Source organism: Cinclus cinclus, chromosome 33, assembly GCF_963662255.1.
Source record: "Cinclus cinclus chromosome 33, bCinCin1.1, whole genome shotgun sequence".
NCBI classification, from domain to species: Eukaryota; Metazoa; Chordata; class Aves; order Passeriformes; family Cinclidae; genus Cinclus; species Cinclus cinclus.
In genome coordinates, this window is record NC_085078.1 from 3,261,451 (window position 1) to 3,281,733 (window position 20,283).

At 64.0% G+C, this 20,283-nt stretch overlaps 1 protein-coding gene across 1 annotated transcript in view; it reads right to left on the minus strand.

Annotated features, from left to right (window-relative positions):
- Positions 1–20,283, minus strand: part of LOC134055680 (host cell factor 1-like) — a 36,112-nt gene that overhangs the window by 10,121 nt on the left and 5,708 nt on the right. The window contains 18 exon segments of the mRNA XM_062512113.1: positions 33–1,452; positions 1,873–2,078; positions 2,406–2,544; positions 2,968–3,110; positions 3,699–3,921; positions 4,430–4,534; positions 5,150–5,380; positions 6,005–6,202; positions 6,692–6,852; positions 7,431–7,913; positions 8,706–8,885; positions 9,351–9,457; positions 9,884–9,968; positions 11,317–11,525; positions 11,972–12,132; positions 12,935–13,083; positions 13,543–13,769; positions 15,599–15,797. Of these exon segments, the coding sequence (XP_062368097.1) occupies positions 33–1,452; positions 1,873–2,078; positions 2,406–2,544; positions 2,968–3,110; positions 3,699–3,921; positions 4,430–4,534; positions 5,150–5,380; positions 6,005–6,202; positions 6,692–6,852; positions 7,431–7,913; positions 8,706–8,885; positions 9,351–9,457; positions 9,884–9,968; positions 11,317–11,525; positions 11,972–12,132; positions 12,935–13,083; positions 13,543–13,769; positions 15,599–15,797 (4,626 nt within the window).

Genomic DNA, 20,283 nt, shown 5'->3' on the forward strand with positions numbered 1-20,283 from the left:
TGGGGACAATCTGGGGACAGTCCGGGGGTCACCTTGGCTGGCACCCATGCTGGCGGTGACCGTGGTGGCCGTGGCCGTTGTCCCCGTCTCGTGGGTCTCACAGGGGGGGTTGGAGCAGGCGCGGGGGGGGCTGGTGGCCGTGGTGGCACAGGGCGGGGGTGGCGTCACCCCCTCGGTGCTGGTGGCCGTGCTGGTGGCCCCGCTCTGGTGGCTCTGGCAGGGCGGGGACCCCGCGGTGGTGGCGGTGGCCGTGCTGGTGGTCCCGGTCTCGGGAGTCTCGCAGGGGGGGTTGGCACAAGGCGGGGACCCCCCTGTGGTGGAAGTGGTGGCCGTGGTGGTGGCAGCGCTGGTGGCCGTGGTAGTGTCACCTTGCCGGGACCCCGCGGTGGCCGTGGTGGCCGTGTTGGTGGTCCCGGTCTCGTGGGTCTCGCAGGGGGGGTTGGAGCAGAGCTGTGACGATGTCATTGTCACCGTGTTGGTCGTCCCCGTCTCGTGGGTCTCGCAGGGGGGGTTGGAGCAGGGGGGGACACCTCGAGGCGGTGGCACCGACGTCCCCGAATCTGAGGTGGCCGTGGTGGTGGTGGCCGTGTTGGTCGTCCCGGTCTCGTGGGTCTCACAGGGGGGGTTGGAGCAGAGCTGTGACCCTGTCATTGTCACCGTGTTGGTCGTCCCGGTCTCGTGGGTCTCACAGGGGGGGTTGGAGCAGAGCTGTGACCCTGTCATTGTCACCGTGTTGGTCGTCCCGGTCTCGTGGGTCTCACAGGGGGGGTTGGAGCACAGCCGTGTCCCCACGGGTGTCTCGCAGCTCGTGGTGGCGGCCACAGTGACCGCATTGGTGGCCGTCCCCACCTCAGGCTGCCCCCAGGGCGTTTGGCACGGGGCTGTGACCTCCTGCGTTTGGCACGTGACACCGCTGCCACCACCGCTGCCACCACCCTCGGGTGGGGGCGGGCACAGCCGCGCCGTCATCGTCGTCCCCGTGGCCACCGTTTGCTGCGTGGGACACGGAGGGCCCCCGGGTGTCCCCAAACGCGATGTCCCCGTCGCCGTGGGGGTGTTGGTGGTCCCCGTCTCGTGGGTCTCGCAGGGGGGGTTGGAACAAGCCCGGGGGGGTTGTGGCAGCGTTGTCCCCCCGCCCGTGTCCTCGCAGAGCAGCTGCAGCTGCTGCTGTCCCCCTCCTGTCCCCACGTTGGCCACCAGGCTGGTGGTGGCCGTGTTGGTGGTCCCGGTTTCGTGGGTCTCGCAGGGAGGGTTGGAGCACACCAAGGTGACAGTGCCCGGGGTGGCCTCGGCAGGGGTGGCCTCGGTCAGGCTGCCACCCCCGGAGGTGGCCGCAGGGGGACCTTCGGCCGTCGGGGACGCCAGGATGGACACGGGGAGGTCGTGGACGGGCTGGGCTTCCACCCCGCTGGGTGTGGTGATCAGTGTCACCTGTGTGGGCTGGGACACCGGCTGTGTCCCCAAAAAAGGGGTCAGGGGACAGTCCTGGACATGGAGGTGGCACTGGCACACAGTCCCTCCTCCCCTACCCCCAGCCTCAAATTTTTGTCACCTCCCCTTTGTGCCACCCCAAATTTCTGTGTTCTGCCCGCTCTTGTCGCTACCACGCTTGGGGAGTTCCCCGGACATCCCCAGTGTCCCTCAAATGTCCCCAGCGTCCCCTCACCTGCATGGTGATGGCAAACAGCTCAACCTGTTCCCAACACCTCCCAGTGTCCCCAGTGTCCCCTCACCTGCATGGTGATGGTCGGTGTCCCCAGTGTCCCCACCCCCCGTCCCCAATGTCCCCAGTGTCCCCTCACCTGCATGGTGATGGTCGGTGTCCCCAGTGTCCCCACCCCTCTGTCCCCAATGTCCCCAGTGTCCCCTCACCTGCATGGTGATGGTCGGTGTCCCCAGGCCACCCCCGGCCGCGGTGGCCGTGATGGCCGCGGGGTTCAGGACCTGGCTCGAGAGGGTGGCGATTGTCCCCAGGGTGGTGATGGGGGTGGCCAGCGAGGCCGTGGCGCTGTGGCCACCTGCACCCCCGGCCAGGCTGGTGGACACTGTCCCTGTCACCGTCCCCAGCGTGGTCACACCTGTGAGGGACACAACAGCAGTGAGTGACCACCCGGAGAAGTGACTCCAAAGTGACCCCAATGACCCCCTGGTAACCCCCCCCCCATCACCAGTGGTGCCCTTGACCACAAGTGACCACCCCAGTGACCCAGAGATGACCCCTGGATGGCCCAATGAGCCCCCCAAGAACCCCTCCAGTGACCAGTGGTGCCCTTGACCACCAGGGTGGTCACCCCCGTGACCCAGAGTGACCCTTGACCACCCCAGTGACCACCCCAGTGACCACCCCAGTGACCACCCCAGTGACCCGGAGGTGACCCAATGACCCCCAGAGTGGCCCCACTCACCGGTGGTGCCCTTGACCACCAGGGTGGTCACCGTGGGCTTGACGGCCGAGACGGTGACGGGAGTGACCAGCCGGACCCCCCCCATGGGCACCGTCCTCAGGATGGTCCCCGGCTGCCCCGGGGCCCCCTTCAGCACCACCTGAGGGGACACGGGGACACCGCTGTCACCTGGGGACCCTCGGGGCTTGGGACCCCCTGGCTGACCCCGACCAGTGTCCCCAAACCTTTGTGTGACCCCACCCCAGTGTCCCCAATGTCCCCAACCCCTCGCCTAACATCCCCTCAAGTCCCCGTCCCTCACCTGAGCCCACCCCAAAGCCCCCCCCAGTGTCCCCACAATGTCCCCTGAGTGACCCCTCAGCACCTCCCTGTCCTTCAGTGTCCCTTCGTGCCCCCCACACCTCCAATGTCCCCAAGGTGTCCCCAGCCCCTCCTCAGTGCCGGTGTCCCCATGTGACCCCTCCCCTGTCCCCAGCATTGCCCCTGAACTCCCCCCCACAATCCCAGGTGTGGTTCAGGTGTCCCCAGGTGTGGTCCAGGTGTCCCTGGCAGGTCCCCTCACCTGTGTCACGCCCTGCTGGCCGTGTCCCCCCCCCAGTTTGGGGACAGCTGTGATGATCTTGGCAGGGGTCCCAGTGCCCGAGGTCATCACCTTGGTGGTGATGATGGTGATGGGGGACTTGATCCCGGGGCTGCTGGTGACACCTGGGGGGACACAGGGGGACATTGGGGTCACCCCGTGTCACTCAGTGGTGATGGAGGTTTTGGGGTCTCAGGGATGGCTTTGGGGGTCTCAGGGATGGTTCTGGGGGTCTCAGGGATGGTTTGGGGTCTCAGGGATGGCTCTGGGGGGTCTCAGGGATGGCTCTGGGGGGTCTCAGGGATGGTTCTGGGGGTCTCAGGGATGGTTTGGGGTCTCAGGGATGGTTTGGGGTCTCAGGGATGGCTCTGAGGGGTCTCAGGGATGGTTTGGGGTCTCAGAGATGATTCTGGGGGGGTCTCAGGGATGGTTTGGGGTCTCAGGGATGGCTTTGGGGGTCTCAGGGATGGTTCTGGGGGTCTCAGGGATGGTTTGGGGTCTCAGGGATGGTTCTGGGGGGTCTCAGGGATGGTTCTGGGGGGTCTCAGGGATGGTTTGGGGTCTCAGGGATGATTCTGGGGGGGTCTCAGGGATGATTCTGGGGGGTCTCAGGGATGGTTCTGGGGGGTCTCAGGGATGGTTCTGGGGGGTCTCAGGGATGGTTTGGGGTCTCAGGATGGGTTCAGGTGAATTTGGGGAGGGGTCTCACTCACCAGTAGCCCCCGACTGGGTGATGATGGCCGACATGGGGATGGTTTTGATGATGGTGGTGGTCCCGGGCTTGGTGGTGCTGGGGGACACGCTGCTGATGCCCAGGATGGTGGGGGGCTTGGCAGCCCCCGCCCCCGCCTGGGTGCTGGTCAGGATGGTGGTGGGCTTCCCCTCCCCCGACGTCACCAACTTCAGGATGGTCCCCGCGGGGAGGGGACCCTTGGTCTGGGAGAGGGGAGGGGTCAGTTGGGGGGGGAGGGGTCATTGGGGGTTTGGGGTGCTCACTGCGGGGGCGGGGGGGGGGGCAGTGAGGGGCTGGAGAGGGTCCCAGGAGGGTTTTGTGGAGGGGGATCTCAGTAATTTGGGGAGGGGTCTCAGCGATTTTGGGGTAATTTTGGGGTAATTTTGGGGTAATTTTGGGGTGTCACCTGGATGATCTGGGTGACTGGGCCACTCGAGACCTGCCCAGTGACAGCTGAGGGGGGGTCTCAGTGATTTGGGGAGGGGTCTCAGTGCCCTGGGGGAGATTTTGGGGGGATTTGGGATAATTTTGGGGTGTGTCACCTGGATGACAGCGCCACTCGAGCCCTGCCCAGTGACAGCTGAAGGTGAAATTTGGGAGGGGGTCTCAGGGACTCAGGGAGTCTCAGCGATTTGGGGAGGGGGTCTCAGCGATTTTGGGGTAATTTTGGGGTAGTTTTGGGGTAATTTTGGGGTAGTTTTGGGGTGTCACCTGGATGATCTGGGTGACTGGGCCGCTCGAGGCCTGCCCAGTGACAGCCGAGCTCTGCACCGGCTTCGTCTGCACCACCGACATCACCTTGCCCAGGTTGGAAATCTGGGGGGGCCCAGGGGGGTGGGGGGGGTCATGGGGGGCACAGAGAATCCCCCAGGACCCCCCCCACACACCCCAAAAACAGAACCCCAAATCTTGACCTTTGACGGGTTTAAAGCCCCCAAATTTGAGGGGTTTGGAGTTAAAGAACCCCCCAAACACCAAAAAAGGAGAAGGGGAGGGGGGGAATTTGGGGTTGTGCCCCCCCCAAATTTTGGTTCCCACAGCGCCAGAGTCCCCCAGGACCCCCAAACTGGGGTCCCCATGTCCCCAGGACATGCTCAGTCCCCCAAATCTGGGGTCCTTACCCCTCCAGAGTCCCCTGGGACCCCCAAAATCTGGGTCCTTACACCCCCCCTCCCCAAATCCAGGTGTCCATGACTTCAACCCCCCCCCCCAAGACCTCCCAAAATCGGGTCCCCACATCCCCAGAGCCCCCAAAATCTGGGTCCCCACCCTCCCAATGTCCCTCCCTGTCCCCAAAACGGGGTCCCCACATCCCCAGCGCCCTCCATGGCCCCTCAAATTTGGGTCGCTCCATCCTGAGTCCCCCAAATCTGGGTCCCCACCCTCCCCACGTCCCCTCCCCCACGTCCCCAAACCGCTGTCCCCCCTCACCAGGGCGCTGCCCCCCGGCACGGAGATCGGACTCTTGACCAACGTGATGGTCTTGGTGACCCCTCCGACCACGGTGGTGACCACCTGGGCCTGCTGGGCCACCGTCACCGTGCCGGACTTGTGCACGGTGATGATCGGCCTGGTGGCCGCGTTGGTGGCCGCAGGGGACGTCCCGGCCGTGCCCACCTGGGCGGCCGCCGTCTTCAGCATGCGAGTGGCCGGGTTGCTCACCTGGAGGGGACACGGTGGGGACATCCGTGAGGCCACTGGTGACACCACGGGGTCACCTTGAGTCCCCCAGTGTCACCCCGGGGCTTCCCAGTGACCCCCTCAAGCTCCCCAGTGTCATCACGGGGTCACCTTGAGTGCCCCAGTGTCACCCCGGGGCTTCCCAGTGACCCCTGGTGACCTCGAGTCCCCCAGTGCCACCATGGGGTCACCTTGCGTCCCCCCAGTGACCCCATCAAGCTCCCCAGTGTCACCACGGGGTCACCCCGAGTCCTCTGTGACAAGAAATGGCCCCCTCGTGTCCCCCAGTGCCACCCCAGGACTCCTCAAAGTCCCCCAGTGTCACTCCAGTGTCCTCCAGTGACCCCCTCGAGTCCCCCAGTGCCACCCCAGGGTGACCCAAGCCCCCAGAGCCACCACGGTGACAATGACACCACCACACCATATCCCCCCCAGTGTCACCACGGTGCCACCCCAGACATCAGAGAGCTCTCTGGTGACATTATGGTGACGCCACCACCACGCCACGTCCCCCCAGGCTCCCCCAGTGTCACCCCGCACCCCGGTGAGTGACACCACGGTGACAATCACACCCCGTGTCCCCTGACCGTCCCCACCGTCCCCTACCATGACAGGTGACGACGCCACCTTGACGGTGGCGGGCAGGGTGGTGGCCCCGGGGGTCACGGCCACCGTTTTGACGATGGTGGCCCCCGCGGGGACGCTGAGCACGGTGGGGGCCGAGGCCGGAGGGATCTTCTGGGTGGCTGCGGCCGCTGCGGCCAGCGCGGCCATGCCGCTCATCTGGGGACTGCTGCCGATCACCTGCGGGGGAGAGAGCACCTGAGCACACCTGGGCACACCTGGGGACAAGCTGGGGTACACCTGGGGGCACCTGGGCACATCTGGGATACACCTGGGGACGGCTGAGCACACCTGGGTATGCCTGAGCACACCTGTGAGGGCACCTGAGGTATACCTGGGGACAGCTGGGAACACCTGGGGACACCTGAGATATACCTGGGGTACAGCTGAGGCAGCCAGGTACCACTCAGAGCTCCTGTGGCACACCTGTGGCACCTGAGTGCCACCAACGTCACATGCAGGGTACACCTGGGCTACCCAGGGCTCACCTGTGCCACCCACAGAGCTCCCAAACCACACCTGTGGCCTCCAGGTACCCACTGGGGCTCACCTGTGCCACACCTGTGTCCCCAGTATCCCCCCCTCTCTCCCCAAATTTCCCCCAGGTCCCCTCTAGGGTCCCTCCCCGTGTCCCCCCACCTGTCCCAGGTGTCCCCCAGATGTTCTCACCGTGCCCTGGGGGCTCTGGGTGGGCACCACCATCCTGACTCCGGCTGGCAGCGATGTCACCGTCACCGGGGCCTTGCCGGGCCCGGCCGAGCGCACGGTGACCAGCGGCGGCCCCGCGGTGGCCGCGGGGGGACCCGTCACCTTCAGCACGGCCGGAACACCTGGGCAGGTGACAGGGGGCAAGGGTGGGGTCAGTGTGGGCATGGGGACACCTGGGGATACCCCCCGTGTCACCCCCTGTCCCTCCTCTGTCACCTTCAGGTACACCCAGGGACCCCACCCCACGTGTCCCCCCCGTCACCCTCAGCATCTTCCCGTCCCTCCCGGAGTCCCCATCTGTGTCCCAATGTCCCCAGTGTCCTCCCCAATGTCCCCATGTCCCCACTGTCCCCGTTCCCCCCACACTGTCCCCACTCCCCCCATGTCCCCACTGTCCCCACTCCCCCCACACTGTCCCCACTCCCCCCCATTGTCCCCATTCCACCCTATTGTCCCCACTGTCCCCACTCCCCCCATGTCCCCACTGTCCCCACTCCCCCCACACTGTCCCCACTCCCCTCATGTCCCCATTGTCCCCATTCCCCCCACACTGTCCCCATTTCCCCTCCATGTCCCCAATATTCCAAATGTCCCCCTTCCCCCCCATGTCCCCATTCCCCCCATTCCCCCCCCCTTGTCCCCCTTCCCCCCCAGGTCCCCATGTCCCCCCCCGTGTCCCCCCACTGTCCCCACCACTCACCAGGTGCCCTCCCCGCCGTGGCCGCTCCGGCCGTGGCCGCCGCCGTAGCCCCCCCCGCGGCCGCGGGCAGCACCTGCAGGGTGGCCCCGGGGGGGGGCGCACCCACCGCCGCGCCCCCCGCCGCGCCCCCCGCGCCCCCCGCCGCGCCCCCCGTCCCCGTCCCCGCCGCCGTCGCCCCCGCGGTGACACCTGGCGGGTTGGGGGGCGCGGCGGGAGGGGGGGACAGCAAGGTGAGCCCCACGCCCCCGAGCTGGGGCAGGGCGTTGGGGGGAGCCGGGGGGGGCGCGGGGGCGGCGGGCGCGGGGCTTTTGGGGGGGTTGGCGGGAACCGAGGGCACGGGGGGCGGCGCGGGGGCGGCGGGCAGCTCGTACTTCTGCAGCTGCAACAGGTACGAGTCGGCCGTGGGCACCGCGCCCCAGCTCACCTCCAGAGACGTGGTGTTAGCCCTGACCAGCTGGACACGGCCCGGGGCCGGCGGGCGCTCTGCGGGGACAGGCAGGTACACCTGAGATACACCTGGTTACACCTGAGATACACCTGAGATACACCTGGTTGTACCTGGTTACACCTGAGTTATACATGGTTACCCCTGGTGTTAGCCCTGACCAGCTGGACACGGCCCGGGGCCGGCGGGCGCTCTGCGGGAACAGGCAGGTACACCTGAGATACACCTGAGATACACCTGGTTACACCTGAGATACACCTGGTTGTACCTGGTTACACCTGAGTTATACATGGTTACCCCTGGTGTTAGCCCTGACCAGCTGGACACGGCCCGGGGCCGGCGGGTGCTCTGCGGGAACAGGCAGGTACACCTGAGATACACCTGAGATACACCTGGTTACACCTGAGATACACCTGGTTGTACCTGGTTACACCTGAGTTATACATGGTTACCCCTGGTGTTAGCCCTGACCAGCTGGACACGGCCCGGGGCCGGCGGGTGCTCTGCGGGAACAGGCAGGTACACCTGAGATACACCTGGTTACACCTGAGATACACCTGAGATACACCTGGTTGTACCTGGTTACACCTGAGTTATACATGGTTACCCCTGGTGTTAGCCCTGACCAGCTGGACACGGCCCGGGACTGGCGGGCGCTCTGCGGGAACAGGCAGGTACACCTGAGATACACCTGGTTACACCTGAGATACACCTGAGATACACCTGGTTACACCTGAGATACACTTGGTGTTAGCCCTTACCAGCTCCAGGTACCACAGGTCTTTGCAGCCCACCTGAACCCCCCAGGTCCTTGCAGCCCCCAGCCTCACCTGTCTCCAGGTACCACAGGTCCTTGCAGCACACCTGGTTGTTCCAGGCCTTGCGGTAGCCATCGCGGCCGCTCCAGATGTAGAGGCGGGTGGCGATGGCCACGGCGCAGTGCCCGGCCCGAGCCCGCGGCACGTTGTCCTCCAGAGTCTCCAGCACCAGGGGCTCCCAGGCCATCGAGTCTGGGGGGCACGGGGGGGGTCACTGAGGGGTCTGGGGGCATTTGGGGAGGGGTCTGGGGGGATTTGAGGGCTCAGGTGGAGGTTTGGGGGCATTTGGGGAGGGGTCTGAGAGGGCCTTGTAGCACCAGGGGCTCCCAGGCCATCGAGTCTGGGGGGCACGGGGGGGGTCACTGAGGGGTCTGGGGGCATTTGGGGAGGGGTCTGGGGGGATTTGGGGAAGGGTCTGGGTTTTAGGGTGCACTTGTGGTGAGTTTGGTGGTCCCAAAACAGATTTGGGGTCAGTTTTGGGGATCCCAAGCCCCTTCCTCACCCAGACTGAGATTTGGGGGATCCCATGGTGGGTTTTGGGGCTCTATTTGGGGTCAGTTTGGGGGGGTCCCAGACCCCTCCTCACTCAGGTTGAGATCTGGGGTGTTTCAGGATGAATTTGGGGTCAGTTTTGGGGGTCCCAAGCCCCCTCCTCACCCAGGTTGAGGCAGGCCAGGGTGTTTGTGCACTTCCACTCCTTCTCGTGCGTCGCCACCTTCACGTCATCCATCACCAGGGGCACCCACCCCCCAAAAACGTACATCCTGGGGGGAGGGGCAAAGGTCAGGGGGGGTCAGAGGGACACCCCCAGAGACCCCCACCCCAAAAAAAATCTGCACGGCCCACAACCATCACGGAGACACCCACCCCCCAAAAAAATGTCCATCCTAGGGAGGGGGGGGGGGTTGTAGGGATACCCACCCCCAAAAATAGGGGGGTTAGAGGTTGGGGGAGGGGTCAGTGGGACACTCAGAGGCGCCCCCCACCCCCCCCATAAAATTTTCATTTTGGGGTGGGTGGGATCACAACATCACCCATATTAATTAAAAATTAAAATATTGATAATTGACAACACCACATCCTAGGGACCCCAACCCCCCTGGGGTGGGGACACGGACACAGAGGGACCCCCGAGGGGGGGATTTGGGGTTTTTTTCTTTTTGGGGGGAGGGGGTCACCCCCAGACTCACTTGTTGCCGATGGTGGTGGCCGAGTGGAGGCTGCGGGGGAGGGGAGCGACCCCGCTCAGGCTGGGCTTGTTCCAGGTCAGCGTCTCTGAGGGAGCCAAAAAAACCCCAAAACGTGAGGGAACGGCCCCAAAACCACCCCAAACGTGAGGAAATCTACTCAAAATGTGAGGAAATGGCCCCAAAAATCATTCCAAACGTGAAGAAAATAACTCAAAACGTGAGGAAACGGCCCCAAAATCATTCCAAATGTGAAGAAAATAACTCAAAATGTGAAGAAACAGCCCCAAAACCACCCCAAACATGAGGAAATCCACTCAAAACGTGAAGAAACGGCCCCAAAACCACCCCAAACGTGAAAAAATTCACTCAAAACGTGAGGAAACGGCCCCAAAATCATTCCAAACGTGAAGAAAATAACTCAAAATGTGAAGAAACGGCCCCAAAACCACCCCAAACGTGAAAAAATTCACTCAAAACGTGAGGAAACGGCCCCAAAATCACCCCAAATGTGGAGAAAATAACTCATAATATGAGGAAACTGCCCCAAAATCACAGCAAATATGAAGAAATTAACTCAAAATGTGAAGAAATGGCCCCAAAAATCAACCCAAACGTAAAGAAATTCACTCAAAACGTGAGGAAATGGCCCCAAAAATCAATCAGGCTGAGAAGAAATCCACTTGGAATGTGGAGAAACTGCTCCAAAATGTGAGAAAATTAGTCCCAAAATAACCCCAAATGTGAAAAGATTCAGTCAAAACGTGAGGAAATGGTCCTAAAGTCACCCAAAAACTGAAAAAAATAATCCAGAATCTGATAAAATGGCTCCAAAATCAGACAGAATGGAAGAAATTCACTCCAAACATGGAGACACAACCCCAAAATGTGAGGAAATGACACCAAAAATCACCCAAAATGCGAGGGAACGGCTCCAAAATTACTCAAGTTGTGAGGAAACGGCCCCAAAAAAGTGGAAAAAATGGCCCCAAAACAACCAAAAACATCAGGAAAGAACCCCAAAATTCTCCTAAATGTGAGGAAATGTACCCCTGAACCCCCAGTTCTGACACATCCCTGTGTCCCCCAGACCCCAAATCCCCCCAAAAAATCCCTGTACCAATGTCCAGGGTCCATAAATCCCCCACACTGCAGATGTTCATGGCCCTGTAACTGCCTCATTCCCGTGACACCTCCAGACCCCAAATCCCAAAAAATCCCCCCAAAACTCCCCCAAATCCCCCCAAAAACCCCAAATCTCCCCATACCAATGTCCAGGGTCCATAAATCCCCCACACTGCAGATGTTCATGGCCCTGTAACTGCCTCATTCCTGTGACACCTCCTGACCCCAAATCCCAAAAAATCCCCCCAAAACTCCCCCAAATCTCCCAAAACCCCCCCAAATCCCCCCAAAAACCCCAAATCTCCCCATACCAATGTCCAGGGTCCATAAATCCCCCAGCCTGCAGCCGCTCATGCCCCCGTAGATGACGAGGCGCGAGCGCCGCCCGTCCCGCTCCGTGTACACCACGGCCGTGTGGGATTCCCTCGGAGGGGGCAGCACCCCGTAAGTGATGGGGATGTCCCAAGCCAGCACACCTGAACCTGGGCGCAGCTCCAGCACGTACAGGTCGTTCAGGTACCTGGGGGAAGGGGTTTGGGCTGAGAAATTCCCATGGAAAATCCTAAAAGGGGGTTTGGGGTAATGGGATAGCCCTAAAAGGGTCCTCAAATCCCCTAAAATGCACCCAGGATGGTGCCAGGGTCACCTGTGCCCCCACCCGGGATCCCTGTATCCCCCCAAAACACGACCCCAAAGTTTTGGGGTCTCTCCTGTGTCCCCCAACGCTTCCCCTGTCCCTCCAGAAATGGGGAATGTCCCCAGCCTCCCCCCCAGCCCTATTTCTGGGGATTTGGGGTGTCCCCCTGCTCTCCCCATAACACTCAGGGTTTTGGGATCACCTGTGTGACCCCCCCCATGTCCCCCAAACCGACCCCCAATGCTGGGGAGTGACCCCGTAACGCCCTCCCAGCCCAATTCCCGAAGTTTTGGGGTGCCCCCCCCCCCGGGTTCTGGGGTGCCCCTTACCGGGGGATGTTGTTTTTGGGGTCCTCGCTGTCGTTGGCCAGCCCCCCAAACAGGTAACACTTGTTGCCCACCAGGGAGAAGCTGTGGCCCAGACGGGGACAAGGGGGGGGTCCATTTTTGGGGGTCTTCGCCTTCAGCCGCTTCCACTCCCACCTGGAGGCCTGGAATTGGGGGAGGGGGGATGTGGGATTTGGGGGTACCCAAAAGGGATGGGGGACCCCCAAACTGGGAGGGTCCAGGGGTCCCAAAGGGGTCCCCAGCTGTTCAGGAGGTTATTCCCAGGGGGGGTCACCCATGGTTTGTGGTTTCCCAGGTGTTCATGGGGGGTTCCCAGGGGTTCCCCAGGTGTTCAGGGGGAGTCCCCAGGAGTTCCCCAGGTGTTCGGGGGGGTTCCCCAAGTGTTCCCCTGGTGTTCAGGGGCTCCCCAGGTGTTTAGGGGGATCCCCGAGGTGTTCCCCAGGTGTTCAGGGGGTCCCCAGGAGTCCAGAGGGATTCCCCAGGTGTCCAGAGGGGTGTCCCAGGGGTTCCCCAGGTGTTTGGGGGGGGTCCCCCAGGTGTTCGGGGGATCCCCAAGAGTTCCCCAGGTGTCCAGAGGGGTGTCCCAGTGGTTCCCCAGGTGTTTGGGGGGGTCCCCCAGGTGTTCGGGGGATCCCCAAGAGTTCCCAGGTGTCCAGAGGGGTGTCCCAGGGGTTCCCCAGGTGTTTGGGGGGTCCCCCAGAGTTCCTCAGGTGTCCAGAGGGGTGTCCCAGGGGTTCCCCAGGTGTTCGGGGGATCCCCAAGAGTTCCCCAGGTGTCCAGAGGGGTGTCCCAGGGGTTCCCCAGGTGTTCGGGGGATCCCCAAGAGTTCCCCAGGTGTCCAGAGGGGTGTCCCAGGGGTTCCCCAGGTGTTCGGGGGGGTCCCCAGGTGTTCCCCAGATGTTCAGTGGGGGGTCCCCAGGAGTTGCCCAGGTGTTCGGGGGGTACCTGCAGCTCGTAGAGGTCGTTGCTGTACTTGCCGTACTCCACCATGCCCCCGAACACGAGCAGCCGCGTCCCGTCACACACGAAGCCGTAGGCGGCGCAGCCCGGGGGGATGTCCCCCCGCACGGCCGGGATGAACCACTGGTTGGTGGCTGTTGGGGACAGAAGGGAACAGGGACACCCTGAGAATGAACCCCCGAACCCCCAGGATGAACCTGGTGGCTGTTGGGGACAAAAGGGGACAGGGACACGGGGGGAACACTGAGGGGACCCCCCTCCCAAACGGCCAGGATTGGTTGGTGGCTCTTGGGGACACGTTAAAAATAAACCCCCCCAAAACTGATGGGCTGTACCACTGCTTGGTGGCTGGGGGGAACATGAGGACATAACCGTGTTCCTGGGCTGTACCACTGCTTGGTGGCTGGGGGGGGAGGGGGGAACAGGGTGGCGACCGAGAGGAGAAATGGGGTCCCACAGAATCCCCCCCCCCACCTCATCCCCAACCCCATCCCTGTGGGGACCCCCCACACCCCCCGTAAGACCCCTCTGTGCCCCCCCCAAGCCCCACCTGTGCCCACCCAGGTATTCCTCGGCCCCCCCCCCAGCCCCACCTGTGTTGTACACGTGCAGCTCGTCCACGATGCCCTCGTTGCCCCCCCCGAAGACCACGATGAGCTCCTTGATGGCCACGGCTCGGTGGCCATGCCGGGGTCGGGGCACTGGCCCGGCCCAGCCCACCACCCGCTTCCAGCGCGGCTGCAGCGCGGGGGGGGCCGGGGGGGCCCGCGGTGGGGACCCCCCCCCGCCCAGGCCTGCCATGCGTCCCCCGCTGCCTGTCCTGGGGGAGGACACGGGGGAGGGAGGGGGGGGGGTCAGACACGGGGGGATAACCCAAAAAATCCCCCAAAGTTACCTGGTAACCTTTCGCTACCTGTCCTGGGGGGCACACGGGGGATACCCCAAAAATACCCAACCCCCATCCCCCCCCCGCCTGTCTGGGGGGGGCGGGGAATCAGACACAAGGGAACAAAACCCCAAAACTCCCCCCCAACCACCTGATCCCCCTTCACTGTCTCTCCTGGAGGGGTTTTGGGTGTGGGGGACACCCCAGAACCCCCCACCATGACCTGGGCGGGTGGGATGGGGACAGGTCAGGGGAGGGGGTGGATATGGGGGGACACCCCCAAAACCTCCCCACTAGCACTGATCCCCCCCCCACCCCCATTGTCTGCCCCAGAAAGACAACAGGGGGGGTTGGACATAGGGACCCCCCCCCCCTTCCCATTACATCTCTTAGGGGGGTGTCCCCAAATATGAGGGGGGGCCTCAATCCCCTTCTGACCCCCCCCCCTTCCCACAGACACGGCGGGGGATGGAGTCCCCAATTTCCAGGGTCACCTCTGACCCCTCCACCCCAAACATTCCCAAACACCCCAAAAGCTTGACACGCCCCCCACCCCAAAATCCCGCCCAGAAGCATTAATTACACCCCGCCCCACCCGCAATTACCCCAAAGAGTTAATTACCCCCCCACCGCGGGGGGTGTGGCAATTGGGGAGGAGTCAAATTGAGGAGGAGGGGGGACATTTATTCCTCCCCGTTAATTACTTTCTCCATTATGTCGCCTCTTAATAACCCCCTCCCCTCACACCGTGACCTCCCCCCTCCCCCGTATTTGCCTCTCTTAAGCTTCCCCTCCCCCCCCACCCCCAAATCCCCCCTCAGGTGTCAAACCCCTCCTTCCCCCACATTGTTCCCTCAGATTGTGCCAAACCCCCCCCCCCCCCAAATCCCCCCTCAGGTTTATCTCCCCTCACCCCAAATTCTCCCTCAGGCCATGCCCCCCCCACCCCTGCCCCTCCCCTCACGCCCCCCTCCCCTCCCCCCCCTCAGGCCCCTGCGCGCCGCCATCTTGTCTCTGCCCGGGCGGAAAATGGCGGCCGCCTCCTCCCCCCCCACCGCCGCCCCCCCCGCTCACCGCGGCCCCGCGGCCGCTTCCCCCTCCCGGCCCGCGGCCGCTCCCCGATTCCCGGCGGCGGCTCCGGGGGTCGCCCGGCTGCGGCAGGTCCCGGCGCGGGGCTGCGGCTGCGGGCGGAGCGCGGCGGCGGCGGCCCCTCACGCCGCCCTGGGAGCCGCCATCTTGCGCCTGTGTCCGGCGGCCGCGGAGGGTGGGCGGGAAGCGACGGGAGTGGGCGGGGCCAGCGCGGAAACGCCCCCTCCGGACCCGGGCGGCGCCATCTTGACCGGGGACGGGGGGCGACATTGTGGGGAGGGCGGGACGGGAGTAGGCGGCGGCATTTTGGGATGGGGACCGGGAGGAGTTTCACCGTCATCTCGGTGGCTCCCGGGCCGGGCCCGGTAGCGGCCGGACCGGCTCGATCGGAAGAGGGACGCGGGGAGGACTGTACGGAGCCGCCTGAAGGGGCGCGGCCATGGCGCCAACGGAGGGGGTGTGGTCACGGAAGGGCGTGGCCACGCCCACTCCAACCGCCTCTTAAAGGAGCCGCCCCTCCTTCCCCCCCCCCCCCCCCAGCCCGCCTTTTACGCGGTTTTCTCCCTTTCTCGCCCTCCCCGAGCGCCACTATCTCCCGATACCACCCCTTCCCAGCTCTCGCGCGGCCCCGTGACCGCTCCCCGGCATTCACGGCCTCATCTCCCCGCACACACCGAATCCCCCACGGCCTCGCTACCGGCGACGCGGCCCGTTTCCCGGCGGCGCAGGGCTGTACGGAGCGCTCAGCCCGCCATGGGCGCCGCCATCTTGGGCGCCACGCCTCTCCTTGGGTACCGCCCCCTCCGCAAACCGCGCCTCCTCCTCCTCCTCCTCCTCCTCCTCCTCCTCCTCCTCCTCCTCCTCCTCCTCCTCCTCCGTGCCGCCCTGACTCTCCCTGCCGCCTCCTGGGGTTAAGGGGATGCCGGAGCCGCTCTGAGGCCTCACGGCCCCGCGGCTCCGAGCGACTCAAACGGGCCGGGGAGCTCCGGTGCTTCCTTCGTCCCCCGCCCCCCCGGACTCTCAGGATGGCGGAGCGCGGGACCCGGATGCGGCGGCCCCTCCCAGGATGGCGCCCCTGGGGTGGTGGGGGGGGAGGGGAAGGACCCGGATGTCGGCGCACGGCGCTGCCATGACACCCCGCACGTCCCCTCCCAAGATGGCGCCGCCCATCCGGCAGAACCGATGCCCGAGGTCGGGCCCACGGGTTCTCCGCGCCCCCTACCCCTCCTTCCGGCGTTCTCCGCTTCACTACGCCCTTACCGGGTGTGGCTCCGCTACCGCAGCGGCTCCAAGGCGGCGGAGCGGCCGGTGCCCGCTGCGCGGGGGAGGGGCTCACAAGATGGCGGCGCGCAGCTACGGGAATGGGGGGTTCCAAGATGGCGCCGCCCGGGGCCCGGATCTTCCTCCTCTTCCTCCTCCTCGCTGCGCGCACAAGATGGCGGCGCCTGCCCGGGACAGGAGCGGAGCTTTGGGTGCTCCCCGCGCGCTTCGCTCAGGCCCCGCCGCCCCCTCCTGTGGTCTCCCCTCCGGGACAGCCCCGATGCGGCGCCCCAAGATGGCGCAGGTGGGAGCCTGAAGCTCCGCGGCGGACCAAGATGGCGGCGGCCGCGGGACCCGGATGCGCCGCTCTCCGCGCCGCTCCGCCGCCTCTCCGCACCTGCAGCCACCCGCCGCCCGCCGACCCCGGCCGCCGCTTTCCGCCGCCGCTGCCGCTCGCTCCGGGCCGCCGCCGCCGCGCTGAAAGCCGAGAAAGGCCCGCCCGCCGCGCCGGCTACTGGCGCTTGGGAGCCGCCATTTTGGACGCGTCTCCTCCACCCGCCATAAAGATGGCGCTCGCCAGTCCCCGGATGGTGGCGCTTAACGGCTGCGGAGATCACTGCGCGTGCGCGACCGCGCCGGTCGCAATGGCGCATGACTAGAGTCCCTTTCTTCTTGCGCATGCGCCTTTCCCGCTTTTCTCGAAACGGATTTCTGTTCAAACACCCGAATTTGGCGCTTTTCGCCCCAGTTTTGCCCTTCCGGGACCCCTAAATGCTCTAGAGCGGGTGGGGAGAAGAGAGGAGGAGAGGGGGGAGTTCCTCCACAGGGGGATCGGAATGAAGTTCAGATTTAGGGAGCGTTGGTGCGTACCCCCCCGGCTGGCTCAGGTATGAAATAGCCCCCAGGTGTGGCAATAAACCGCCAGGTGTGACAAGGAACTCCCCCGAGGCGTCCGGGACGAGGATCCGGCGTTTTGGGGTTTTTTTTGAGAGGGGGTTTGAGCCTCCCCCCAGCCAGAAATGAGTCTGGGGGTGCCCCCGGCAACCTCGGGAGGGGCAGTGTCTTTATGGGGGGAATGCTGGAGCTTCCAGTTCATCCCAGTACCGGCCAGAGCCAGCCCTGCTGCATTCCAGTCCTTCCCAGTGAATCCTAGTCCACTCTAGTAGCATCCCAGTCTATTCCAGTCCACTCCAGTGATATTTCAGCGGCCTCCAGTCTCTCCCAGTCCATCCCATTGCCGTCCCGATCCCGTCGCCTCCATCCGGAAGGTCCCGCCCAAGCCCCGCCCCCAGGCCAACCCCCGCCCCCAGGCCAACCCCGCGCAGGCGCCGCCATTTTTTTGTGGGGAGAAAGCTCCGCCCCCCCGCCGTTACCACGGCAACGGCGCCATCTTGAGCGTGGCGGAACCGCCCTCGGAGGCGGGACAGAGGGTGGGGCCTGAGCGCCCTTCCCGCCCGATACGGCGATGACGTCATCAGGCTGATGACGTCGTAAACGCGAAAAGAGTCCTAGTGTGACGTCACAGCTGCCATCACACTCCCGAGGGCTGGGGGAGCAGGGAGAGTGTGGGGGCACACCTGGGAGCCTGTGAGATCTCACTGAGGTGGGGGTCAGTGACGTCACCTGAGGGAACGCAGTGACGTCATCCAGGGGATCTAGTGGGGAGATCCTGGATCCACCCCCCCACATACACGGGGGGCCCAAACCCCCCTGGGGACCCCAAATCTCCCGTGTGGGAACCCAAAACCCATCGGGGGGGGGGGGGGGGGGGTCCCAAATCCACCTGGATGGATCCAAACTCACCTGGGCAGATCTAAACCCAACTGGTGGGGGGTCCCAAATCAGCACATGTGGGAGTCAAAATCCACACAGGATCCCCAAAATCTACCTGTAGGAACCCAAAACCTCCTCTGGGGGTTTCCAAATACACCTGGGTGGAGACAAACCTACCTGGGGAGAATCTGAAATCAACACCTGCAAGGTCAAAAAGTGCTTGGGAACCCCAAAGTCCACCTGGGGAGACCCAAAATACAGGTGGGCAGACCCAAAGCTACCTGGAGGGGAGCCCAAAATCAGCACCCGGGCATCCCAAATCCCACCTGAGAACCCCAAATCCACCTGGGAAGATCCAAAACCCAGCCGGACAGACCCAAAATCCAACTGCGAACAGCAAATCCACCTGGATGGACCCAAAATCCACCTGGGGACTTCAAATTCAGCACCTGGGCACCCCAAATCCACCTGGGAAGATCCAAACCCCATCTGGGGACCCCAAATCAACTTGTGATGATCCCAAATCCACCTGGATGGACCCAAAATTCAACACCTGTGAACCTCAAATCCACTTGGGAAGATCCAGAACCCACCTGGATGAACCCAAAATCCACCTGCCTGGACCCAAAACCCACTTGGGGAAGGATTTTTTCAAAAAAAAAAACACTTGGGATCCCCAAACTCACGGATGGATCTGGGATCCACCGGAGCCACCTGAGGGGGGATCAGGGACCCCTCTTTGAAATGACCCAGCCCCATCCCCCTCTGCCGGCCTGGGGGGGTTGGGGGTTCCGGGGGGTTCTGGGGGATTCCGGGGGGTTCTGAGGGGATCCAGGGGGGATCCGTGAGCGGAGCCAAAGAAGCGGCAGAGGCGGCTGAGGGTTACACAGATTTATAATCGCTGGATCACGCGCAGCAGCAGCAGCAGCAGCACAGACACAGACCTGGGGGGGGGGGGGGGGGGGTGTGGGGAGGGGGTTTGGGGAATTTTGGGGGGGTTTAAGTTGGGGGGGGGAGGGGGCATTGCGGCGCCGTTTGGGACCCTCCCCGCCCCCAAAAAGAACCGACACCGAGGGGCTTTTCCGGAACTTTATAAGGCAAAAAACGTCTCGAGAGAATAAATAGGTTTTTTTTGGGGGGGGGTGGGGGGGGGCGGGGAGGGGGGAAGGACCCCCCCCCCCCAGAATTCCCCCCATGGTGGTGCCCCCCCAACTCATGGGACCCCTCCCCCACATGGGCCCTTCCCCCCCCCCACTGGGGTCTGCTCTCTCTGGCTGCCCCTCCCCCCCCCCGTTATTGCCGTGAGGAGCCGGGGGGGGGGGGGTTGGAGACCCCTGGGGGGGAGGGGGCGATGGAAGAGCGGGGGGGGGCACAAGGTGACCCCTCCCCCCCCCAAATTGGGTAAAGTGCAGGATGGGGACCCCTCCCCCACCCTGGGATGGAATTGGGGGAGGGGAGGCAGGACCATTTCCCCCCCAAGGGTTAAATGGATCACCCGGTGCTCGCTCCTGATTGGCTCTAGACCAGATCCCAGCGCTGCCCAGCTCACCCCTGATTGGTTCCCAAGAGCATCGCACCCTCATTTCTAATTGGATCCAGACTAGATCCCAGTTCTGCCCATGCTGGATTCTGATTGGCTCTGGACCAGATCCCAGCCCTGCCCAGCTCAATCGCGATTGGTTTCGTACCGGATCCAACTGTTGCTCCCAATTGGCTCCGGACCAGATCCAACCCCCAATTCCGATTGGCCCCAGACTGGATCCCAGCTTTCGCCTGTGCTCACTCCGGATTGGCTCTGGACAGGATCCCACTCTCACTCCTGATTGGCTCCCACCATGCTCACGGCCTCTCTCGATTGGCCGCAGCCGGATCTCCTCCCTCACATGGAGCAACCCCATTGGGCGGGGGCCAGACCCGCCCCTCCAATCCAAACCACTCCTGATTGGATGCTGGCCGGGCCCCGCCCCCGCCCAGAGTCACTTCTGGGGCTGGATTTGGCCCCACCCCCACAGGATCCCAGTCCTGATTGAATGGCGCAGACCCCACCCAGTTCCTGATTGGCTCCCAACTCAATCACGCCTCCACCCAGGGGGAATCTGGAATCTGCCCCACCCCCCTCCAGATCGCAGCTCCTGATTGGCTGAACACTGGATCCCAGCTGAACCAAAAGTTGCTCCCGATTGGCTCCAGGCCTGATCCTGCCCCTCCTGATTGGTTCCACACCAGATCCTGCTTGTACAGAGCTGCCCTCATTGGCTGAAGGCCAAGTCCCGCCCCCTCCTGCTTCCCTCCCCCCCCCCCCCCCCCGCTCCCCGATTGGCTCCAC